This window comes from Salmo trutta, chromosome 10, assembly GCF_901001165.1.
Source record: "Salmo trutta chromosome 10, fSalTru1.1, whole genome shotgun sequence".
Taxonomy (NCBI): Eukaryota; Metazoa; Chordata; class Actinopteri; order Salmoniformes; family Salmonidae; genus Salmo; species Salmo trutta.
Window position 1 is genome coordinate 46,214,027 of NC_042966.1, and position 27,994 is coordinate 46,242,020.

General features: G+C 42.4%; 1 protein-coding gene across 1 annotated transcript in view; it reads left to right on the forward strand.

Annotated features, from left to right (window-relative positions):
* disc1 (DISC1 scaffold protein) overlaps nt 1-27,994 on the forward strand; it is a 94,431-nt gene that overhangs the window by 19,671 nt on the left and 46,766 nt on the right. Inside the window, exons 5-11 of the mRNA XM_029764022.1 lie at nt 8,030-8,180; nt 10,158-10,254; nt 10,658-10,890; nt 11,538-11,592; nt 20,436-20,538; nt 23,262-23,450; nt 24,557-24,617. Coding sequence (XP_029619882.1) covers nt 8,030-8,180; nt 10,158-10,254; nt 10,658-10,890; nt 11,538-11,592; nt 20,436-20,538; nt 23,262-23,450; nt 24,557-24,617 — 889 coding nt within the window. The remainder of the gene's footprint in view (nt 1-8,029; nt 8,181-10,157; nt 10,255-10,657; nt 10,891-11,537; nt 11,593-20,435; nt 20,539-23,261; nt 23,451-24,556; nt 24,618-27,994) is intronic.

Consider the following 27,994-nt stretch of genomic DNA (forward strand, 5'->3'; position numbering starts at 1 on the left):
CTGTCTTGGTGTGTTTGGACCATTCTAGTTTGTTGTTGATGTGGACACCAAGGAACTTGAAGCTCTCAACCTGCTCCACTACAGCCCCGTCGATGAGAATCACGGATGCCATGATTGCCCTTAGTTTGAAGATGTAATCCAGAGACAGTTGTTTTATACAACAGCCTCCTGTGTGTTCTCTTTTCGATTCTGTCCGCATATTTGCAATCAAAAGCCAGAATTTTCTCCATCTCCTTAGCTATCATACTCTCCTTCCACAGGACATTCCACTGATTGTAAAACTCGGTCCTCCAGAAAGTGGAGAGCGTTAGCAAAACTTTTTTAATTCTTCTTTAATAAAAGCAGTGTTAGAAAAGATGACCTACACATACTGAGCTGCTCATGTTATAGACAGAAGCATGCTACAACAGGTTCCTGCCTTTTTCCAAGGCTAAACCAACTGGGCTTGTAATTTAACAATTGTATTCATATTTACAAATGGCATACAAGATTGTTATTAAGGCACATGAAAGTTCACATGTTCCATAAAAAACACATTTTGATAAAAAAAATGTATGTTTACGTACAAATGCCTCTCCTGTGAAGTAGTGACGTGCGCTTAGTTTCCTGAAACGAGTCACAAATGGTAGAGGGAGCAAACTAGCTAGCTAATGTTAGTAAGGTCTAGAACATTACATCACTGCTAGCTAGCTCACACAGCAATCATTTCATTGTTACCTCTCTTTATGGGACTTCATATTTCTAACAACGTTGAGGCTGTTGTAATTGCATCAGTGATTTTAGACATGTATTACAAATTGCAGCCCTTTTTCCCCAACCACCACATAGTCTTTGAAACAGAAATCGCTGATTTTTGGGACTGATCCAGATGATGTCATGAATTGACTAACTAATGTCAGAGAAACAAATCAATCAGATTGGTCACATACACATGGTTAGCAGATGTTATTGGTCACATACACATGGTTAGCAGATGTTATTGGTCACATACACATGGTTAGCAGATGTTATTGGTCACATGGTTATCAGATGTTATTGGTCACATACACATGGTTAGCAGATGTTATTGGTCACATACACATGGTTAGCAGATGTTATTGGTCACATACACATGGTTAGCAGATGTTAATGTGAGTGTAGAGAAATGCTTGAGCTAACAAGTAATCTACCAATTCCCCAACAACTACCTAATACACACAAATCTAAAGGGGTGAATGAGTATATGTGCATGTAAGTGTATGGATGAGTAATGGCTGAGCAGCATTGGCAAGGTGCAATAGATGGTATAAAATACAGTATATACATACAGTGGCTTGCGAAAGTATTCACCCCCCTTGACATTTTTCCTATTTTGTTGCCTTACAACCTGGAAGTAAAATAAATTTTTTGGGGGTTTATATCATTTGATTTACACAACATGCCTACCACTCTGAAGATGAAAAATCATTTTTATTGTGAAACAAACAAGAAATAAGACAAAACAACTGAAAACTTGAGCGTGCATAACTATTGACCCCCCCCCCCCATTCTTCAAGGCAAAACTGCTCCAGTTCCTTCAAGTTGGATGGGTTCCGCTGGTGTACAGAAATCTTTAAGTTATACCACAGATTCTCAATTGGATTGAGGTCTGGGCTTTGACTAGGCCATTCCAAGACATTTAAATGTTTCCCCTTAAACCACTCAAATGTTGCTTTAGCAGTATGCTTAGGGTCATTGTCCTGCTGGAAGGTGAACCTCCGTCCCAGTCTCAAATCTCTAGAAGACTGAAGCAGGTTTCCCTCAAGAATTTCCCTGTATTTAGCGCCATCCATCATTCCTTCAATTCTGACCAGTTTCCCAGTCCCTGCCGATGAAAAACACCCCCACAGCATGATGCTGCTGTGGAGATGAGAGGTGTTGGGTTTGCCCCAGACATAGCGTTTTCCTTAATGGCCAAAAAGCTCAATTTTAGTCTCATCTGACCAGAGTACCTTCCTCCATATGTTTGGGGAGTCTCCCACATGCCTTTTTGTGAACACCAAACATGTTTGCTTATTTATTTCTTTAAGCAATGGCTTTTTTGGCCACTCTTCCATAAAGCCCAGCACTGTGGAGTGTACGGCTTAAAGTGGTCCTATGGACAGATACTCCAATCTCCGCTGTGGAGCTTTGCAGCTCCTTTGGATGGCCCTCTCTTGGCAGGTTTGTTGTAGTGCCATATTCTTTCCATTTTTTAATAATGGATTTAATGGTGCTCCATGGGATGTTCAAAGTTCCGGATATTTTTTTATAACCAAACCCTCATCTGTACTTCTCCACAACTTTGTCCCTGACGTGTTTGGAGAGCTCCTTGGTCTTCATGGTGCCGCTTGCTTGGTGGTGGCCCTTGCTTTGTGGTGTTGCAGGCTCTGGGGCCTTTCAGAACAGGTGTATATATACACTGAGATCATGTGACAGATCATGTGACACTTAGTTGCAAACAGGTGGACTTTATTTAACTAATTATGTGACTTTTGAAGGTAATTGGTTGCACCAGATCTTATTTAGGGGCTTCATAGAAAAGGGGGTGAATACATATGCACGCACCACTTTTCCATTTGTAATATTTTTACATTTTTTGAAACAAGTAATTTTTTTTATTTCACTTCACCAATTTGGACTATTTTGTGTTTGTCCATTACATGAAATCCAAATAAAAATCAATTTAAATTACAGGTTGTAATGCAACAAAATAGGAAAAATGCCAAGGAGGATGAATACTTTTGCAAGGCACCGTATGATATGAGTAATGTACAATGTGTAAACATTATTTAAAGTGGCATTATTTAAAGTGGCATTGTTTAAAGTGACCAGTGATCCATTTATTAAAGTGATTGGGTCTCAATGTAGGTAGCAGCAGTTAGTGATGGCTGTTTATCAGTCTGATGGCCTGGAGATAGAAGCTGTTTAATAGTCTGATGGCCTGGAGATAGAAGCTGTTTATCAGTCTGATGGCCTGGAGATAGAAGCTGTTTAATAGTCTGATGGCCTGGAGATAGAAGCTGTTTATCAGTCTGATGGCCTGGAGATAGAAGCTGTTTACCAGTCTGATGGCCTGGAGATAGAAGCTGTTTATCAGTCTGATGGCCTGGAGATAGAAGCTGTTTATCAGTCTGATGGTCTGGAGATAGAAGCTGTTTAACAGTCTGATGGTCTGGAGATAGAAGCTGTTTAACAGTCTGATGGCCTGGAGATAGAAGCTGTTTAACAGTCTGATGGCCTGGAGATAGAAGCTTTTTTTCAGTCTCTCGGTCCCAGCTTTGATGCTTTGATGCACTGACGAGATGATCTCCACTCTTAACAATAGTAGTTGTTGTTCCAAAGGTGAGACGGCAGGTGGTCTGCTCATCATTCTGCTCATCACTGTACTCCCGCATGGACAGATTTTGACAGGAGTGGACCCTCTCGCCTCTTTCTGTCTGCTAGCGTTGACAGATACAGTTTGAGTGACATCGAGAAATGTTGTTTTTCCCCAACTCCGCCCACTGGTTGAGATCTGTGGAGGTTGGTTGGCGAATAACAGAAGGTGCTGTGAGAGGACAGGAGGTGACAGGATGAGAGGAGGGTGATGCCTTTTGGGAAATCTTAACAAGTCTCTAGAGTCTCTCGAGTCATACAGCTCAAGTCCATGACGGGGGCAAGTCTTTTTAATTTTGTCAAGTCTCAAGTCGCAAAATGTGCGACTGGCGTAGTAGTCGAGTCCAAGTCACTTGACTCGAGTCCACCTTTCTGAATACTGTAGTATTTAACCATAGTATACTGTAGTATTTAACCATAGTATACTGTAGTATTTAACCACAGTATACCGTAGTATTTAACCATAGTATACTGTAGTATTTAACCATAGTATACTGTAATATTTAACCATAGAATACCATAGTATTTAACCATAGAATACCGTAGTATTTAATCATAGTATACTGTAGTATTTAACCATAGTATACTGTAATATTTAACCATAGTATACTGTAGTATTTAACCATAGTATACTGTAGTATTTAACCATAGTATACTGTAGTATTTAACCATAGAATACTGTAATATTTAACCATAGAATACCGTAATATTTAACCATAGAATACCGTAGTTTTTAACAACAGTATACCGTAGTATTTAAACATAGTATACTGTAATATTTAACCATAGTATACTGTAGTATTTAACCATAGTATACTGTAGTATTTAACCATAGTATACTGTAGTATTTATTCATGTTGGCTGACCTAATGCAACTTCCTGTCTGACTTTCGGCCATATGGAGATCATTTTGGTAATGTAGTGTATGTGGACAGCTGCTAGTTGAGCATCTCATTCCAAAATCATTGGTATTAATATGGAGTTGGTCCCCCTTTGCTGCTATAACAGCCTCCACTCTTCTGGGAAGGATTTCATATAGAGTTGGTCCCCCCTTTACTGCTATAACAGCCTCCACTCTTCTGGGAAGGATTTAATATAGAGTTGGTCCCCCCTTTACTGCTATAACAGCCTCCACTCTTCTGGGAAGGATTTAATATAGAGTTGGTCCCCCCTTTACTGCTATAACAGCCTCCACTCTTCTGGGAAGAATTCATATGGAGTTGGTCCCCCCTTTACTGCTATAACAGCCTCCACTCTTCTGGGAAGGATTTAATATAGAGTTGGTCCCCCCCTTTACTGTTATAACAGCCTCCACTCTTCTGGGAAGTCATTAATATGGAGTTGGTCCCCCTTTGCTGCTATTACAGCCTCCACTCTTCTGGGAAGGATTTAATATAGAGTTGGTCCCCCCTTTACTGATATAACAGCCTCCACTCTTCTGGGAAAGATTTAATATTGAGTCGGTCCCCCCTTTGCTGTGATAACAGCCTCCACTCTTCTGGGAAGGCTTTAATATGGAGTTGGTCCCCCCTTTACTGCTATAACAGCCTCCACTCTTCTGGGAAGGCTTTCCACTAGATCTTGGAACGTTGCTTCCATTCAACCAAGAGTTGGACGATTAGGCCTGGCTCGCAGTCGGCGTTCCAATTCATCCCAAAGGTGTTCGATGGGGTTGAGGTCAGGGCTCTATGCAGGCCAGTCAAGTTCTTCCACACCGATCTCGACAATCCATTTCTGTATGGACCTCGCTTTGTGCACGGGGGCATTGTCATGCTGAAACAGGAAAGGGCCACAAAGTTTGAAGCACAGAATTGTTTAGAATGTCCTTGTATGTTGTAGCGTTAAGATTTCCCTTCACTGGAACTAAGGGGCCTAGACCATTATTCCTCCTCCACCAAACTTTACAGTTGGCACGATGCATTGGGGCAGGTAGCGTTCTCCTGGGATCTGCCAAACGCAGATTCGTCCATCGGACTGCCAGATGGTGAAGCGTGATTCATCACTCCAGAGAACGCCTTTCCACTGCTCCATAGTCCAATGGCGGCGAGCTTTACACTACTCCAACCAACGCTTGGCATTGCGCATGGTGATGTGTGCGGCTGCTCGGCCATGGAAACCCATTTCATGAAGGATCCGGCGAACAGTTCTTACGCTGATGTTGCTTCCAGAGGAAGTTTGGAAGTGAGTATTGCAACTGAGGACAGGCTATTTTTACGTGCTATGCATATCAGCACTCTGCATTCCCGTTCTGTTAGCTTGTTTGGCCACTTTGAGTAGTTGTTGCTTCTAGACGTTTCCACTTCACAATAACAGCACTTACAGTTGACCGGGGCAGCACTATCGGGGCAGACATTTGATGAACTAACTTGTTGGAAAGGTGGCATCCTATGTTGAAAGTCACTGAGCTCTTCAGTAAGTCCATTCTACTGCCAATGTTTCCCTATGGAGATTGCATGGCTGTGTGCTCAATTTTATAAATAGCTGATTCTACCAATTTGAAGGGGTGTCCATATACTTTTGTATATATAGTGTGTCTCTCCTCCTGAATGTTGATGTTGTCTCAGACAGACTAAGGCTGTCTGTCCTCCTGTATGTTGATGTTGTCTTAGACAGACTAAGGCTGTCCCTCCTCCTGGATGGTAATGTTGTCTCAGACAGACTAAGGCTGTCTCTCCTCCTGGATGGTAATGTTGTCTCAGACAGACTAAGGCTGTCCCTCCTCCTGGATGGTAATGTTGTCTCAGACAGACTAAGGCTGTACCCTGACCTGTTTCCATGCCAGGGCTGTGTGACTGAAAACTAGCACCAACTAGTGCTGCTCTAATCTCCAGTTATTTATGTTCACTGTGTGTGAATACCTTAAGTGGGTCAGTAAGAGCTGTTCTGTGAATACTTTGTGTGGGTCAGTAAGGGCTGTTCTGTGAATACTTCATGGGAGAGGCCAGTAGTAGGGGAGAGGCCCGTAGTAGTGGAGAGGCCCGTAGTAGTGGAGAGGCCCGTAGTAGTGGAGAGGCCCGTAGTAGTGGAGAGGCCCGTAGTAGTGGAGAGGCCCGTAGTAGTGGAGAGGCCCGTAGTAGAGGAGAGGCCCGTAGTAGAGGAGAGGCCCGTAGTAGAGGAGAGGCCCGTAGTAGAGGAGAGGCCCGTTGTAGAGGAGAGGCCAGTTGTAGAGGAGAGGCCAGTTGTAGAGGAGAAGCCAGTTGTAGAGGAGAAGCCAGTTGTAGAGGAGAGGCCAGTTGTAGAGGAGAGGCCAGTTGTAGAGGAGAGGCCAGTAGTAGTGGAGAGGCCAGTAGTAGTGGAGAGGCCAGTAGTAGTGGAGAGGCCAGTAGTAGTGGAGAGGCCAGTATTAGTGGAGAGGCCAGTATTAGTGGAGAGGCCAGTAGTAGCGGAGGAGAGGCCAGTAGTAGCGGAGGAGAGGCCAGTAGTAGCGGAGGAGAGGACAGTAGTAGCGGAGGAGAGGACAGTAGTAGCGGAGGAGAGGACAGTAGTAGCGGAGGAGAGGACAGTAGTAGCGGAGGAGAGGACAGTAGTAGCGGAGGAGAGGACAGTAGTAGCGGAGGAGAGGCCAGTATTAGTGGAGAGGCCAGTATTAGCGGAGGAGAGGACAGTAGTAGCGGAGGAGAGGACAGTAGTAGCGGAGGAGAGGACAGTAGTAGCGGAGGAGAGGCCAGTAGTAGTGGAGAGGCCAGTAGTAGTGGAGAGGCCAGTAGTAGTGGAGAGGCCAGTAGTAGTGGAGAGGCCAGTAGTAGGGGAGAGGCCCGTAGTAGTGGAGAGGCCCGTAGTAGTGGAGAGGCCCGTAGTAGTGGAGAGGCCCGTAGTAGTGGAGAGGCCCGTAGTAGAGGAGAGGCCCGTAGTAGAGGAGAGGCCCGTAGTAGAGGAGAGGCCCGTAGTAGAGGAGAGGCCCGTAGTAGAGGAGAGGCCAGTTGTAGAGGAGAGGCCAGTTGTAGAGGAGAGGCCAGTTGTAGAGGAGAGGCCAGTAGTAGTGGAGAGGCCAGTAGTAGTGGAGAGGCCAGTAGTAGTGGAGAGGCCAGTAGTAGTGGAGAGGCCAGTAGTAGTGGAGAGGCCAGTAGTAGTGGAGAGGCCAGTATTAGTGGAGAGGCCAGTAGTAGTGGAGGAGAGGCCAGTAGTAGCGGAGGAGAGGCCAGTAGTAGCGGAGGAGAGGCCAGTAGTAGCGGAGGAGAGGCCAGTAGTAGCGGAGGAGAGGCCAGTAGTAGCGGAGGAGAGGACAGTAGTAGCGGAGGAGAGGCCAGTATTAGTGGAGAGGCCAGTATTAGTGGAGGAGAGGACAGTAGTAGCGGAGGAGAGGACAGTAGTAGCGGAGGAGAGGCCAGTAGTAGCGGAGGAGAGGCCAGTAGTAGCGGAGGAGAGGCCAGTAGTAGCGGAGGAGAGGCCAGTAGTAGCGGAGGAGAGGCCAGTAGTAGCGGAGGAGAGGACAGTAGTAGCGGAGGAGAGGCCAGTAGTAGCGGAGGAGAGGACAGTAGTAGCGGAGGAGAGGCCAGTAGTAGCGGAGGAGAGGACAGTAGTAGCGAAGGAGAGGCCAGTAGTAGCGGAGGAGAGGCCAGTAGTAGCGGAGGAGAGGACAGTAGTAGCGGAGGAGAGGACAGTAGTAGTGGATTGTTTCTGGTCTGTGACCCAGATATGTGTGCTGTTGTTTCAGCTGAGCATTTTGGTAAGAAGTTGGAGGAGCTGGGTAGAGAGAGGAGTTCACTGAGGCTGGGTCTCCCCTCCAGACAGCCCAGCGTGGCTCTGTTCCTCCAGAGACTCAGAGAGGCAGTACACAGCGCCCTCGCCAGGATGGAGGACCATAGGTTAGTACCATTACCACACCACACCACCCCACAACACACCACACCACAACACACCACCACAACACACCACACCACAACACACCACACACCACACCACACCACACCACAACACAACACACCACACACCCCACACCACACCACACCACACACCACAACACACCACACCACACCACCACACCACAACACACCACAACACAACACACCACACCACACCACAACAGACCACACCACAACAGACCACACCACAACACACCACACACCACAACACACCACACCACACCACAACACAACACAACACAGCACACCACACCACACCACCCCACACCACACCACCCCACCTGAGTAACAGAACAGCGCTGCTACAGTGAGGGAAAAAAGTATTTGATCCCCTGCAGATTTTGTACGTTTGCCCACTGACAAAGAAATGATCAGTCTATAATTTTAATGGTAGGTTTATTTGAACAGTGAGAGACAGAATAACAACAAAAAAATCCAGAAAAACACATGTCAAAAATGTTATAAATTGATTTGCATTTTAATGAGGGAAATAAGTATTTGACCCCTCTGCAAAACATGACTTAGTACTTGGTGGCAAAACCCTTGTTGGCAATCACAGAGGTCAGACGTTTCTTGTAGTTTGCCACCAGGTTTGCACACATCTCAGGAGGGATTTTGTCCCACTCCTCTTTGCAGAGCTTCTCCAAGTCATTAAGGTTTCGAGGCTGACGTTTGGCAACTAGAACCTTCAGCTCCCTCCACAGATTTTCTATGGGATTAAGGTCTGGACACTGGCTAGGCCACTCCAGGACCTTAATGTGCTTCTTCTTGAGCCACTCCTTTGTTAGTCTTGGCCGTGTGTTTTGGGTCATTGTCATGCTGGAATACCCATCCACGACCCATTTTCAATGCCCTGGCTGAGGGAAGGAGCTTCTCACCCAAGATTTGATGGTACATGGCCCCGTCCATCGTTCCTTTGATGCGGTGAAGTTGTCCTGTCCCCTTAGCAGAAAAACACCCCCAAAGCATAATGTTTCCACCTCCATGTTTGACGGTGGGGATGGTGTTCTTGGGGTCATAGGCAGCATTCCTCCTCCTCCAAACACGGCAAGTTGAGTTGATGCCAAAGAGCTCCATTTTGGTCTCATCTGACCACAACACTTTCACCCAGTTGTCCTCTGAATCATTCAGATGTTCATTGGCAAACTTCAGACGGGCATGTATATGTGCTTTCTTGAGCAGGGGGACCTTGCGGGCGCTGCAGGATTTCAGTCCTTCACGACGTACTGTGTTACCAATTGTTTTCTTGGTGACTATGGTCCCAGCTGCCTTGAGATCATTGACAAGATCCTCCCGTGTAGTTCTGGGCTGATTCCTCACCGTTCTCATGATCATTGCAACTCCATGAGGTGAGATCTTGCATGGAGCCCCAGGCCGAGGGAGATTGACAGTTCTTTTGTGTTTCTTCCATTTGCGAATAATCGCACCAACTGTTGTCACCTCACCAAGCTGCTTGGCGATGGTCTTGTAGCCCATTCCAGCCTTGTGTAGGTCTACAATCTTGTCCCTGACATCCTTGGAGAGCTCTTTGGTCTTGGCCATGGTGGAGAGTTTGGAATCTGATTGATTGATTGCTTCTGTGGACAGGTGTCTTTTATACAGGTAACAAGGTGAGATTAGGAGCACTCCCCTTAAGAGTGTGCTCCTAATCTCAGCTCGTTACCTGTATAAAAGACACCTGGGAGCCAGAAATCTTTCTGATTGAGAGGGGGTCAAATACTTATTTCCCTCATTAAAATGCAAATCAATTTATAACATTTTTGACATGCATTTTTCTGGATTTTATTATAGACTGATAATTTCTTTGTCAGTTGGCAAACGTACAAAATCAGCAGGGGATCAAATACTTTTTTCCCTCACTGTAGGATCCCAACATAACTGTTATTGTCTTTTATTCTTTCTGGTTTTGACGTGTTAAAGGGATGAGGTGGAGAGTGATGGAGGGGAAGTGGCTGAAACCGTCCAGGGTCCACTGCAAAGGAGAGAGTGTTTGCTGCAGGAGAAACGCATGGTGGAGGTGAGTAGATTTAGTTAGGTAGCGATTACTGAAAATAACAAGGGCTTTTGGACACTTTTGGCCTGTTTGAATTCATCACATCGATTTGTGCAATGCCCCCAATACATTCCCATTGTGTACACTCAACAATTAGTATTGTAGAATGAAGTAGTTAGATAGGCCTGCAACAGAAATACTACAGGAAATACCCAGTTGTGCCCATGAAGATCCTGTCATACACTGGTTGAATGAAGAAATGTCCCATGCCCTGTAAAATGTTGAATGGAGATCCAGTAGAAGTGCTGCTCTCAGATCAGGTCTCCTGTCTGTATAATCATATTTATTATTATCTAGAAGTCAGAACTGATCCTAGATCAGCACTCCTACTCTGAGACTACTCTTTACGAATGCTCTCTGCCCCCAGGCGGAGATGGCAGAGCTGCAGTGGAGACTAGGAGAGCTGCAGTCTCGGAGTTGCAGCCTGGAGCACCAGATCCAGCAGGAAGAGGAGGATCTACAGACAGAGGAGGTTGAAGGACCTGCCCTGCGCAGCTGTAGCCACACCCAGCTCAGAGACATGGGCAATGCCCTCAACGACCTGGTGACATCACAGAGCAGGACCAGGATTCGTGTCTCTCCCCCTGAAGCCATACTCAGGTCAGTACTAATCCTAACTTCTCCAGGATCACTGTCTCTCCCCCTGAAGCCATATTCAGGTCAGTACTAATCCTAATCCTAATTTCTCCTGGATTCGTGTCTCTCCCCCTGAAGCCATATTCAGGTCAGTACTAATCCTAATCCTAATTTCTCCAGTGTCACTGTCTCTCCCCCTGAAGCCATATTCAGGTCAGTACTAATCCTAATCCTAATTTCTCCAGTGTCACTGTCTCTCCCCCTGAAGCCATATTCAGGTCAGTACTAATCCTAATCCTAACTTCTCCAGGATCACTGTCTCTCCCCCTGAAGCCATATTCAGGTCAGTACTAATCCTAATCCTAACAGTACTAATCCTAATCCTAACTCCAGGATCACTGTCTCTCCACCTGAGAAAATCTGTACTAATCTTATCAAACCAAGGTAGGAATAAAAAATAAAAAAAGAAGATATGTTTCAATATAACATCTCCACAGGACCTATCTTCCCTATCGGCCGACAATAAAATACAACCACTAGATGTTTCAATATAACATCTCCACAGGACCTATCACTGAGTCTGTCCATAACATTCGTCCTGTCTTCCTCTTCCCTTGCAGGAACACTGAGTCTGTCCATAACATTCGTCCTGTCTTCCTCTTCCCTTGTAGACTCCAGGATCAGGAACAAACACTGAGTCTGTCCATTAAAGATGCTACGGCTAAAGTAAGGTTATTTTTATATTGACATTTAGCAAACACTCTAATACAGAGTGACACAGTTTCAGTTGCAGTCACCACGACCCGTCCTTTGTGGCATGGCAACTCAACCATTCCTCCCAGAGCAGTCCATATTTACAGATTGCTTTATGAACGCTGTGTGAACGCTGTGTGAACGCTGTGTGAACGCTGTGTGAACGCTGTCTGAACGCTGTCTGAACGCTGTGTGAACGCTGTCTGAACGCTGTCTGAACGCTGTCTGAATGTAAATTGTTTCTGAATAGTTGTCACGGCTGTCGAAAGGAGCGGACCTAGGTGCAGCGTGTTTGTAGTTCCACATTTTATTAAATCCGTGAAACCTTGCAAAACATAAATAACTGAATTTGACAAAACAACAAACCGTGACACAGAGAGAAACAAACACTACTCAAAATATATATTAACCCACAAAAACCCAGGTAGAAAAACCCCTACTTAAATATGATCTCCAATCAGAGACAACGAGGAACAGCTGCCTCCAATTGGAGATCAACCCAAAAAACCCAACATAGAAATAGAAACCTAGAACATAAACATAGAAATAGAAAACATAGAAAACCACCCAAAACACCTCCTGTCACGCCCTGACCTACTCTACTATAGAAAATGACATCTTACTAGGGTCAGGACGTGACAATAGTGAATTAACACAGAGATGTGAACTGACTGATCTTGGCTCCAGAGTACTAGAGAAGGCTTGCCGGCTAGATACAGTACAGTAACACTACAGTACTACTGGGTCAGTCAGTCTCTGTTTCTCAACTAGATACAGTACAGTAACACTACAGTACTAATGGGTCTGTCATCCTATTCTCTGTTTCATCCTATTCTCTGTTTCATCCTATTCTCTATTCTCTATTCTCTGTTTCATCCTATTCTCTATTTCATCCTATTCTCTATTCTCTATTTCATCCTATTCTCTATTTCATCCTATTCTCTATTCTCTATTTCATCCTATTCTCTATTTCATCCTATTCTCTATTCTCTATTTCATCCTATTCTCTATTTCATCCTATTCTCTATTCTCTATTTCATCCTATTCTCTATTTCATCCTATTCTCTATTTCATCCTATTCTCTATTCTCTATTCTCTATTTCATCCTATTCTCTATTCTCTATTCTCTATTTCATCCTATTCTCTGTTTCATCCTATTCTCTGTTTCATCCTATTCTCTATTCTCTATTCTCTGTTTCATCCTATTCTCTATTCTCTATTCTCTATTTCATCCTATTCTCTATTTCATCCTATTCTCTATTTCATCCTATTCTCTATTCTCTATTCTCTGTTTCATCCTATTCTCTATTCTCTATTTCATCCTATTCTCTATTCTCTATTCTCTATTTCATCCTATTCTCTATTCTCTATTTCATCCTATTCTCTGTTTCATCCTATTCTCTATTCTCTATTCTCTGTTTCATCCTATTCTCTATTCTCTATTCTCTGTTTCATCCTATTCTCTATTCTCTATTTCATCCTATTCTCTATTCTCTATTCTCTATTTCATCCTATTCTCTATTCTCTATTTCATCCTATTCTCTGTTTCATCCTATTCTCTATTCTCTATTCTCTATTTCATCCTATTCTCTATTCTCTATTCTCTATTTCATCCTATTCTCTATTCTCTGTTTCATCCTATTCTCTATTCTCTATTCTCTATTCTCTATTTCATCCTATTCTCTATTCTCTATTTCATCCTATTCTCTATTTCATCCTATTCTCTGTTTCATCCTATTCTCTATTCTCTGTTTCATCCTATTCTCTATTTCATCCTATTCTCTATTCTCTATTTCATCCTATTCTCTATTCTCTATTCTCTATTTCATCCTATTCTCTATTTCATCCTATTCTCTATTCTCTATTCTCTATTTCATCCTATTCTCTATTCTCTATTCTCTATTTCATCCTATTCTCTATTCTCTATTCTCTATTTCATCCTATTCTCTATTCTCTATTTCATCCTATTCTCTATTCTCTGTTTCATCCTATTCTCTATTCTCTGTTTCATCCTATTCTCTATTCTCTATTCTCTATTTCATCCTATTCTCTATTCTCTATTCTCTATTTCATCCTATTCTCTATTCTCTATTTCATCCTATTCTCTATTCTCTATTCTCTATTCTCTATTTCATCCTATTCTCTATTTCATCCTATTCTCTGTTTCATCCTATTCTCTATTCTCTATTTCATCCTATTCTCTATTCTCTATTCTCTATTTCATCCTATTCTCTATTTCATCCTATTCTCTGTTTCATCCTATTCTCTATTCTCTATTCTCTATTCTCTATTTCTATGTAGGAAAGTAGGAAAGTAAAGTAAAGTACAGCAGAGGAGGGAGAACAGTTACACAGAAACAGGAAGTGAAGTGCGTGTTGGAAATGTTCCTTCCTGCATTCAAAGTGAATCAGTTCTAATGATCACACAACACGGTATTCAGGAATGGATATGAAGAATATCACGAGAATAGAATAGCAAACAATAAGAACATGAAAGGGGATTGTAAATCTGTTCCTAGTGTCCAAAGCAGCAGAGCTTCTACATATATCATACACCTCTACACATATCATACACCTCTACACATATCATACACCTCTACAGATATCATACACCTCTACACATATCATACACCTCTACACATATCATACACCTCTACACATATCATACACCTCTACACATATCATACACCTCTACACATATCATACACCTCTTACTCTACATATATCATACACCTCTACATATATCATACACCTCTACATATATCATACACCTCTACCTCTACATATATCATACACCTCTACATATATCATACACCTCTACATATATCATACACCTCTACCTCTACATATATCATACACCTCTACATATATCATACACCTCTACTTCTACATATCATATACCTCTACATATATCATACACCTCTACCTCTACATATATCATACACCTCTACTTCTACATATATCATACACATCTACTTCTACATATATCATACACCTCTACCTCTACATATATCATACACCTCTACCTCTACAGATATCATACACCTCTACATATATCATACACCTCTACTTCTACATATATCATACACCTCTACTTCTACATATATCATACACCTCTACCTCTACATATATCATACACCTCTACTTCTACATATATCATACACCTCTACCTCTACATATATCATACACCTCTACCTCTACAGATATCATACACCTCTACATATATCATACACCTCTACCTCTACAGATATCATACACCTCTACATATATCATACACCTCTACTTCTACATATATCATACACCTCTACTTCTACATATATCATACACCTCTACCTCTACATATATCATACACCTCTACCTGTACATATATCTTACACCTCTACATATATCATACACCTCTACATATATCATACACCTCTACATATATCATACACCTCTACCTCTACATATATCATACACCTCTACTTCTACATATATCATACACCTCTACCTCTACATATATCATACACCTCTACCTCTACAGATATCATACACCTCTACATATATCATACACCTCTACTTCTACATATATCATACACCTCTACTTCTACATATATCATACACCTCTACCTCTACATATATCATACACCTCTACCTGTACATATATCTTACACCTCTACATATATCATACACCTCTACATATATCATACACCTCTACATATATCATACACCTCTACCTCTACATATATCATACACCTCTACATATATCATACACCTCTACCTCTACATATATCATACACCTCTACCTCTACATATATCATACATCTCTACATATATCATACACCTCTACATATATCATACACCTCTACCTCTACATATATCATACACCTCTACCTCTACATATATCATACACCTCTACATATATCATACACCTCTACTTCTACATATCATACACCTCTACATATATCATAAACCTCTACTTCTACATATATCATACACCTCTACCTCTACATATATCATACACCTCCACCTCTATCATACACCTCTACATATATCATACACCTCTACATATATCATACACCTCTACATATATCATACACCTCTACCTCTACATATATCATACACCTCTACACATATCATACAACTCTACACATATCATACACCTCTACACATATCATACACCTCTACACATATCATACACCTCTACACATATCATACACCTCTACAGATATCATACACCTCTACACATATCATACACCTCTTACTCTACATATATCATACACCTCTACATATATCATACACCTCTACATATATCATACACCTCTACCTCTACATATATCATACACCTCTACATATATCATACACCTCTACATATATCATACACCTCTACATATATCATACACCTCTACATATATCATACACCTCTACTTCTACATATCATACACCTCTACATATATCATACACCTCTACTTCTACATATATCATACACCTCTACCTCTACATATATCATACACCTCTACCTCTACATATATCATACACCTCTACCTCTACATATATCATACACCTCTACTTCTACAAATTTCATACACCTCTACCTCTACATATATCATACACCTCTACATATATCATACACCTCTACTTCTACATATCATACACCTCTACATATATCATACACCTCTACTTCTACATATATCATACACCTCTACCTCTACATATATCATACAGCTCTACCTCTTACATATATCATACACCTCTACCTCTACAGATATCATACACCTCTACCGCTACATATATCATACACCTCTACATATATCATACACCTCTACTTCTACATATATCATACACCTCTACATATATCATACACCTCTACCTCTACATATATCATACACCTCTACAGATATCATACACCTCTACATATATCATACACCTCTACTTCTACATATATCATACACCTCTACTTCTACATATATCATGCACCTCTACTTCTACATATATCATGCACCTCTACTTCTACATATATCATGCACCTCTACCTCTACATATATCATACACCTCTACCTCTACATATATCATACACCTCTACCTCTACATATATCATACAGCTCTACCTCTACATATATCATACACCTCTACTTCTACATATCATACACCTCTACATATATCATACACCTCTACCTCTACATATATCATACACCTCTACATATATCATACACCTCTACTTCTACATATATCATACACCTCTACATATATCATACACCTCTACATCTACATATATCATACACCTCTACATATATCATACACCTCTACTTCTACATATATCATACACCTCTACATATATCATACACCTCTACTTCTACATATATCTTACACCTCTACCTCTACATATATCTTACACCTCTACCTCTACATATATCTTACACCTCTACCTCTACATATATCATACACCTCTACCTCTACAAATATCATACACCTCTACTTCTACATATATCATACACCTCTACATATATCATACACCTCTACCTCTACATATATCATACACCTCTACCTCTACATATATCTTACACCTCTACCTCTACATATATCTTACACCTCTACCTCTACATATATCATACACCTCTACATATATCATACACCTCTACCTCTACATATATCATACACCTCTACCTCTACATATATCTTACACCTCTACCTCTACATATATCATACACCTCTACTTCTACATATATCTCTACATATATCATACACCTCTACCTCTACATATATCATGCACCTCTACATATATCATACACCTCTACTTCTACATATATCATACACCTCTACATATATCATACACCTCTACCTCTACATATATCATACACCTCTACATATATCATACACCTCTACCTCTACATATATCTTACACCTCTACCTCTACATATATCATACACCTCTACTTCTACATATATCATACACCTCTACATATATCATACACCTCTACCTCTACATATATATTCCACCTCTACCTCTACATATATCATACACCTCTACCTCTACATATATCTTACACCTCTACTTCTACATATATCATACACCTCTACATATATCATACACCTCTACATATATCATACACCTCTACACATATCATACACCTCTACACATATCATACACCTCTACCTCTACTTATATCTTACACCTCTACATATATCATACACCTCTACATATATCATACACCTCTACCTCTACATATATCATACACCTCTACCTCTACAGATATCTTACACCTCTGCATATATCATACACCTCTACACATATCATACACCTCTACAGATATCATACACCTCTACCTCTACATATATCTTACACCTCTACATATATCATACACCTCTACCTCTACATATATCTTACACCTCTACATATATCATACACCTCTACATATATCTTACAGCTCTACTTCTACATATATCATACACCTCTACATATATCATACACCTCTACACATATCATACACCTCTACCTCTACTTATATCTTACACCGCTACATATATCATACACCTCTACATATATCATACACCTCTACCTCTACATATATCATACACCTCTACATATATCATACACCTCTACCTCTACATATATCATACACCTCTACCTCTACAGATATCTTACACCTCTACATATATCATACACCACTACACATATCATACACCTCTACAGATATCATACACCTCTACCTCTACATATATCTTACACCTCTACATATATCATACACCTCTACATATATCTTACAGCTCTACTTCTACATATATCATACACCTCTACATATATCATACACCTCTACTTCTACATATATCTTACACCTCATCAACCTGTTTCTAATGTCCAAAGCAGCAGAGCTGGTTTTAAAAGGCTGTATTGGTTTGTTCTCAACCACTAGTCCTTCCTCCTCTGAGTAAAATCTGTATAGTGAACTCTCTATAAGGAGTGTATAAAACATTAAGAAAACCTGCTCTTTCCATGACAGACTGACCAGGTGAATCCAGGTGAAAGCTATGATCCCTTGTTGATGTCACCTGTTAAATCCACTTCAATCAGTGCAGATGAAGGGGAGGAGTCAGGTTAAATAATCCTTTTTAAGCCTTTTGATAATTGAGACATGGATTGTATGAGTGTGCCATTCAGAGGGTGAATGGGCAATACAAAAGATTTAAGTGCCTTTGAACTGGGTACGGTAGTAGGTGCCAGGCTCACCGGTTTGTGTCAAGAACTGCAAAGCTGCTGGATTTTTCACACTAAACAGTTTCCCGTGTGTATCAAGAATGGTCCACAACCCAAAAGACATCCAGTCAACTTGGCACAATTGTGACCGACCGCCTTGATTCGGTCTTACGTAGCAAAATTAGAAATTGTGTTTTTTACATTGGATAAAAGCAGAGACACAGCTTCAAATTGTATATCACACACTGCATTTAAGGAACAATGGGAAATTAATTATGCTTTGAAAGGTGATAAACTTGTTACCTCACTTTTGAGAAAATGGCCTTTGAATGTTTTGGTACCTACTGGAGACCTCTCCTTTGTCTACACCCAATCAGCATCGTTCACACCATCTTAAGCCCCACCCATCTCGTTACATTTACATTTACATTTAAGTCATTTAGCAGACGCTCTTATCCAGAGCGACTTACAAATTGGAAGGTTGATCCGAGCGTTCTGCCTTAACAACAGCAGTCAAGCACCCAAACTAACTGGCTAACGTTGGTTAGCTTGCTAGCTAATTCCAAACCATAATGAGAGAACACCCCACTCTGACCATTTTACTCTCCCTAGCAGAGCTGGTTAGGCTGTTTTCATGTTATTCAGAGTTTTTTTAATGTTTACTGACACCGGCCATGTTGAGCGTTTGTAAATGTGTCAGTTATTCTGCACACTCAGATAAGATCATACACGCAATGTTAGCTAGGGAGCCAGCCAGCTAACGTTAGCTAGCTAGCTAACAGTACACTTTAGCTTGAAATTAAACCACTTTGTCAAAATTAGAAACAGATAATATCTGAAAACGTAGCTAGCTAACGCTAGACTATCTTACCTGTATACATCATCATACATCATGGACGCGTCTCCCTGTCAGGGACGCCATGCCATGGTTGCCCTTAGTTTGAAGATGTAATCCAGAGACAGGTGTTTTCTCCATCTCTTTAGCTATCATACTCTAATTCCACTGATTTCAAAACTCAGTCCTCCAGAAAGTGGAGAGCAACACTTATGCAGTTCTACTATGTGATATATATTTTTAAAAGTCGTGTTAGACAGGATTACCTAGACATACTAACCAGCTCAAATAGATAGAAGCCCTCTATATGGCAGACCAATCCGAACTCATCTCTCGGCATGTCCAGCCCACTCATTATCTCAGCCATTCATGGCTAGCGAGAAGGTTGCTGACTTTTTCTTTAGCTAAACCAACTAGAACTGTAATATAACAATTGTATTTGTATTTACAGATGGTGTACAAGTTTGTAATTAAGGCACATGAAAGCTCACATGTTCCAGAAGGCATTTCTGCCAAAAAAATGAATTTTGATAAAAATAAAGTTTACATTCAATTAGCTCTCCTGTGAAGTAGTGACATGCTCCTAGTTTCCTGAAACGAGTCACAAATGTGGGAAGCATTGGAGTCAACATGGACCAGCATTCCTCTAGAATGCTTTCAAACAACTTGTAGAGTCCACGCCATGGCAAATTGAGTCTGTTCTGAGGTTAAAAAGAGGTGCAACTCAATATTAAGAAGGTGTTATATACTGTACTATAATGAAAGGTGTGTCATTTGACCCTCCCTCTCTTCTTTCCTTCATCCCTCTCTAGGTAGTGATGAGTCAGAGGTTGGGAGGAAGTCTGAGAAGGAAAGTCAGTGAGACAGAGACTCAGCTCCTGGCTCTACATGAAGCCAAGCTAGCCGCCATCTCAGGTACCTGGCTATACAGATATCATACACCTCTACCTCTATATATATCACACACCTCTACATATATCATACACCTCTACATATATCATACACCTCTACAGATATCATACACCTCTACAGATATCATACACCTCTACATATATCATACACCTCTACAGATATCATACCTCTACATATATCATACACCTCTACCTCTACAGATATCATACACCTCTACATATATCATACACCTCTACCTCTACATATATCATACACCTCTACATATATCATACACCTCTACCTCTACATATATCATACACCTCTACATATATCATACACCTCTACCTCTACATATATCACACACCTCTACCTCTACATATATCATACACCTCTACATATATCATACACCTCTACATATATCATACACCTCTACAGATATCATACACCTCTACAGATATCATACACCTCTACAGATATCATACACCTCTACCTCTACAGATATCATACACCTCTACCTCTACATATATCATACACCTCTACATATATCATACACCTCTACATATATCACACACCTCTACATATATCATACAACTCTACATATATCATACACCTCTACCTTTACAGATATCATACACCTCTACCTCTACATATATCATACACCTCTACCTCTACATATATCATACACCTCTACATATATCATACACCTCTACATATATCATACACCTCTACAGATATCATATACCTCTACCTCTACAGATATCATACACCTCTACATATATCATACACCTCTACCTCTACATATATCATACACCTCTAACTCTACAGATATCATACACCTCTACATATATCATACACCTCTACCTCTACATATATCATACACCTCTACCTCTACATATATCATACACCTCTACCTCTGCATATATCATACACCTCTACATATATCATACACCTCTACATATATCATACACCTCTACATATATCATACACCTCTACCTCTACATATATCATACACCTCTACAGATATCATACACCTCTACCTCTACATATATCATACACCTCTACATATATCATACACCTCTACCTCTGCATATATCATACACCTCTACAGATATCATACACCTCTACATATATCATACACCTCTACAGATATCATACACCTCTACATATATCATACACCTCTACCTCTACATATATCATACACCTCTACATATATCATATTGTTATACAGATATCTATATATACAGTTCTAGTCAAACATTTTGACACACCTACTCATTCCAGGGTTTTTCTTTATTTTTATTATTTTCTACATTGTATAATATTAGTGAAGACATCAAAACTATGAAATAACACATATGGAATCATTTAGTAACCAAAAAAGTGATGTTAAACACTATTATTGCACACAGTCCATGCAACTTATTATTTAACTTTTTAAGCAAATGTTTTCTCCTGAACTTATTTAGTCTTGGCATAACAAAAGGGTTGAATACTTATTGATACTAAAGCTTTTCATTTTTTATTCATTTGTTAAAATGTGTAAAAACATATTTACAGTTTGACCTCATGGGATATTGTGTATGGATGTGGGTAACAGATACACTCACTTCCTTACCGTACAGTACCATCCCCTCTAACAGATACACTCACTTCCTTACCGTACAGTACCATCCCCTCTAACAGATACACTCACTTCCTTACCGTACACTACCATCCCCTCTAATAGATAGACTCACTTCCTTACCTACACTACCATCCCCTCTAACAGATACACTCACTTCCTTACCGTAGACTACCATCCCCTCTAACAGATACTCACTTCCTTACCGTAGACTACCATCCCCTCTAACAGATACACTCACTTCCTTACCGTAGACTACCATCCCCTCTAACAGATTATGCTGAGAGCTGTGTTGTTATGTTGCAGGTAATGACTTCAGCATTATGCTGAGCTGAAGGCAGAGATGAGAGCTGTGTTGTTATGTTGCAGGTAATGACTTCAGCATTATGCTGAGCTGAAGGCAGAGATGAGAGCTGTGTTGTTATGTTGCAGGTAATGACTTCAGCATTATGCTGAGCTGAAGGTAGAGATGAGAGCTGTGTTGTTATGTTGCAGCTAGTGACTTTAGCATTATGCTGAGCTGAAGGTAGAGATGAGAGCTGTGTTGTTATGTTGCAGGTAATGCCTTCAGCATTATGCTGAGCTGAAGGTAGAGATGAGAGCTGTGTTGTTATGTTGCAGCTAGTGACTTCAGCATTATGCTGAGCTGAAGGCAGAGATGAGAGCTGTGTTGTTATGTTGCAGGTAATGACTTCAGCATTATGCTGAGCTGAAGGTAGAGATGAGAGCTGTGTTGTTATGTTGCAGGTAATGCCTTCAGCATTATGCTGAGCTGAAGGTAGAGATGAGAGCTGTGTTGTTATGTTGCAGCTAGTGACTTCAGCATAATGCTGAGCTGAAGGTAGAGATGAGAGCTGTGTTGTTATGTTGCAGCTAGTGACTTCAGCATTATGCTGAGCTGAAGGTAGAGATGAGAGCTGTGTTGTTATGTTGCAGGTAATGCCTTCAGCATTATGCTGAGCTGAAGGCAGAGATGAGAGCTGTGTTGTTATGTTGCAGGTAATGACTTCAGCATTATGCTGAGCTGAAGGCAGAGATGAGAGCTGTGTTGTTATGTTGCAGGTAATGCCTTCAGCAGTGCTAAGGAGCTGAAGGTAGAGATTAGAGCTGTGTTGTTATGTTGCAGGTAATGCCTTCAGCAGTGCTAAGGAGCTGAAGGCAGAGATGAGAGCTGTCTACGGAGAAAGAGACAGGTTGGAGCTGCTAGTGAAGAGACTCCACAGGCTGAGCTTCGGAAACAGCCAGGATCTGGCCAAGATGAAAACACAACAACAACAGCTGAAACTGGAGCTGGAGGCCAGACAGGCCCAACATGGTGAGTAGATGAGGCCAGACAGGCCCGACATGGTGAGTAGATGAGGCCAGACAGGCCCGACATGGTGAGTAGATGAGGCCAGACAGGCCCGACATGGTGAGTAGATGAGGCCAGACAGGCCCGACATGGTGAGTAGATGAGGCCAGACAGGCCCGACATGGTGAGTAGATGAGGCCAGACAGGCCCGACATGGTGAGTAGATGAGGCCAGACAGGCCCGACATGGTGAGTAGATGAGTCCAGACAGGCCCGACATGGTGAGTAGATGAGGCCAGACAGGCCCGACATGGTGAGTAGATGAGGCCAGACAGGCCCGACATGGTGAGTAGATGAGTCCAGACAGGCCCGACATGGTGAGTAGATGAGGCCAGACAGGCCCGACATGGTGAGTAGATGAGGCCAGACAGGCCCGACATGGTGAGTAGATGAGGCCAGACAGGCCCGACATGGTGAGTAGATGAGGCCAGACAGGCCCGACATGGTGAGTAGATGAGGCCAGACAGGCCCGACATGGTGAGTAGATGAGGCCAGACAGGCCCGACATGGTGAGTAGATGAGGCCAGACAGGCCCAGCATGGTGAGTAGATGAGGCCAGACAGGCCCGACATGGTGAGTAGATGAGGCCAGACAGGCCCAACATGGTGAGTAGATGAGGCCAGACAGGCCCAGCATGGTGAGTAGATGAGGCCAGACAGGCCCAGCATGGTGAGTAGATGAGGCCAGGAGGGTGGTGGTTGGTGGGGTACAACCCAGCGGAGCCTCTCTGGGATGGGAGACGAGTTTGGATGTGGATGATGGTCTTTCAGGTAACAGGGTCAACTACCTGTTCTCCACTTCCTGTTCCCCACACATACAGGACTGGGTGTGTTCTCCACTTCCTGTTCCCCACACATACAGTTGACATTGTGTTTCCGAATGACAGAGTAGATTGGAGACAGAGAGAGGGGAGGACTGAGGACAGAGTAGATAGGGGACAGAGAGAGGGGAGGACTGAGGGCAGAGTAGATAGGGGACAGAGAGAGGGGATGACTGAGGGCAGGGATATTGTAACTCTGATATGATATAAACTTTTAATAACTCTCTGTTTCTGTCTTTTCTCCACAAAAGAACGGACTCTGAAAGAGAATATTGTCAAGTACATTGAGCTACTGGAAGACAGACTGCACAGGTGAACTTTTTTTTCTCTCTCTCTCTGTTTCTCTGTCTCTCTGTCTCTCTCTGTCTCTCTCTCTCTGTCTCTCTGTCTCTGTTTCTCTCTCTGTCTGTTTCTCTCTCTGTCTCTGTCTCATAATCTCTCTCTCTGTCTCTCTGTCTCTGTCTCTCTGTCTCTGTCTCTCTGTCTCTGTGTCTGAATCTCTGTCTCTCTGTCTATGTTTCTCTCTCTGTCTCTGTCTCTGTTTCTCTCTGTGTCTGTCCGTCCGTCCGTCCGTCCGTCTCTCTCTCTCTCTCTGCCTCTCTGTCTCTCTCTCTCTCTCTCTCTCTCTCTGCCTCTCTGTCTCTCTCTCTCTCTCTCTGCCTCTCTGTCTCTCTGTCTCTCTCTCTCTGTCTCCGTCTCTCAATTCAATTCAAGGGGCTTTATTGGCATGGGAAACATATGTTAACATTGCCAAAGCAAGTGAGGTAGATAATATACAAAAGTGAAATAAACAATTACACTCACAGAAGTTTCAAAATAATAAAGACATTACAAATGTCATATTATGTCTATATACAGTGTTGTAACGATGTGCAAATAGTTAAAGTACAAAAGGGAAAATAAATAAACATAAATATGGGTTGTATTTACAATGGTGTTTGTTCTTCACTGGTTGACCTTTTCTTGTGGCAACAGGTCACACATCTTGTTGCTGTGATGGAACACTGTGGTATTTCACCCAGTAGATATGGGAGTTTATCAAATCGGGTTTGTTTTTGTATTCTTTGTGTATCTGTGTAATCTGAGGGAAATATGTGTCTCTAATATGGTCATACATTTGGCAGGAGGTTAGGAAGTGCAGCTCAGTTTCCACCTCATTTTGTGGGCAGTGTTGCACATAGCCTGTCTTCTCTTGAGAACAGTTCCTGAGAATGGAGTTAAGGTGGAGGAGATGCTGTCGTTACGGCATGGATTCAGGTGTGTTCCTGAGAATGGAGGTAAAGTAGAGGAGACGCTGTCGATACGACATGGATTCAGGTGTGTTCCTGAGAATGGAGGTAAGGTGGAGGAGATGCTGTCGTTACGACATGGATTCAGGTGTGTTCCTGAGAATGGAGGTAAGGTGGAGGAGATGCTGTCGATACGACATGGATTCAGGTGTGTTCCTGAGAATGGAGTTAAGGTGGAGGAGATGCTGTCGTTACGACATGGATTCAGGTGTGTTCCTGAGAATGGAGTTAAGGTGGAGGAGATGCTGTCGTTACGACATGGATTCAGGTGTGTTCCTGAGAATGGAGTTAAGGTGGAGGAGATGCTGTCGTTACGACATGGATTCAGGTGTGTTCCTGAGAATGGAGGTAAGGTAGAGGAGGTTCTGCTCGCGGTCGGTGAACAGGTAGGAGCTGAATTTATACATTCTGCATCTAGAATGAACAAAGCTGTTGTGGTGTTCATGAAAAGAGCAGATTTGGTTGGTAGGCTAATTGCTAGTGGAATATTTGTAAGGGATGTGTTGGTGCCAGTTTCACCTCTCTCTACCCCTTCGACCAGAGTGGTTGTTGCAAATTTGCCTCCGTTTATTACGGATGATTGAATCAGGAAAGAGCTGAGTGGTTTTGGTAAGTTTGCTAGCGGTTTTCGTGTCGGCAGGTTTTCGTGTCGGCAGGTTTTCAGGCAGATGCCGTTAAGCACGTTGTTTCGTTCCGGAGGCAAGTGTTTATGTTTCTGAGTAACAATGAGCAACAGCTAAATGTGCATTTTAAAGTGAGGCATGGGGACGGGCTCTATGCAGGGTTTGCCAGCACAGATAGTCTACGGTGTTTTGAGTGTGGGGATTTGGGGCATAAGAGCTTTGCATGCCAACATAAAGGCCGTAGACAAGGTGAGGGTACAAGCGCCAGTGGGGGAAATCGAGGTCAACGTGCAGGGGGTAATGAGATGCAGACAGCAAAGGCTGGGCCTAGTCATGCAAGAGATGGTGGTGTAGATGAGGCTGGGTCTAGTCAGGTTATAGATGGTGGTGGTGTAGATGAGGCTGGGTCTAGTCAGGTTATAGATGGTGGTGGTGTAGATGAGGCTGGGTCTAGTCAGGTTATAGATGGTGGTGGTGTAGATGAGACTGGGTCTAGTCAGGTTATAGATGGTGGGGTAGATGAGGCTGGGTCTAGTCAGGTTATAGATGGTGGTGTAGATGAGGCTGGGTCTAGTCAGGTTATAGATGGTGGTGTAGATGAGGCTGGGTCTAGTCAGGTTATAGATGGTGGTGGTGTAGATGAGGCTGGGTCTAGTTAGGCTATAGATGGTGGTGTAGATGAGGCTGGGTCTAGTCAGGTTATAGGTGGTGGTGTAGATGAGGCTGGGTCTAGTCAGGCTATGGATGGTGGGGTAGATGAGGCTGGGTCTAGTCAGGCTAGAGGTGGTGGGGTAGCTGAGGCTGGGTCTAGTCAGGCTATAGATGGTGGTGTAGATGAGGCTGGGTCTAGTCAGGTTATAGATGGTGGTGTAGATGAGGCTGGGTCTAGTCATGCAAGAGATGGTGGTGTAGATGAGGCTGGGTCTAGTCAGGTTATAGATGGTGGTGGTGTAGATGAGGCTGGGTCTAGTCAGGTTATAGATGGTGGTGGTGTAGATGAGGCTGGGTCTAGTCAGGTTATAGATGGTGGGGTAGATGAGGCTGGGTCTAGTCAGGTTATAGATGGTGGTGTAGATGAGGCTGGGTCTAGTCAGGTTATAGATGGTGGTGGTGTAGATGAGGCTGGGTCTAGTCAGGTTATAGATGGTGGTGTAGATGAGGCTGGGTCTAGTTAGGCTATAGATGGTGGTGGTGTAGATGAGGCTGGGTCTAGTCAGGCTATGGATGGTGGGGTAGATGAGGCTGGGTCTAGTCAGGCTAGAGATGGTGGGGTAGCTGAGGCTGGGTCTAGTCAGGTTATAGATGGTGGTGTAGGTGATGCTGGGCCTATCACGGACAACTTGTTCTTAATCAGGGACATGTTGGACTTGTCGAGAGGTTCTAATGTGAACTTTGGACTGGTCTCTTTAGATCAAGAGACGGCTTTTGATAGAGTGGACCATGAGTATCTGTTTAATGTGATGTCTGTGTTTGGGGTTGGGAAGAGTTTTTTGACCTGTGTGTCACGCCCTGACCTTAGAGAGCCTTTTTATTCTCTATTTTGGTTAGGTCAGGGTGTAACTAGGGTGGGTACTCTAGTTTTTTGTATTTCTATGTTGGCCTGGTATGGTTCCCAATCAGAGGCAGCTGTCTATCGTTGTCTCTGATTGGGGATCATATTTAGGCAGCCTTTTCCCACCGGTTGTTTGTGGGATCTTGATTTTGTATTGTATCTTTTAGCCCTACAAAACTGTACGTTTCGTTGGTTTGTCTTTATTGTTTTGTTTCCGGTTATCAT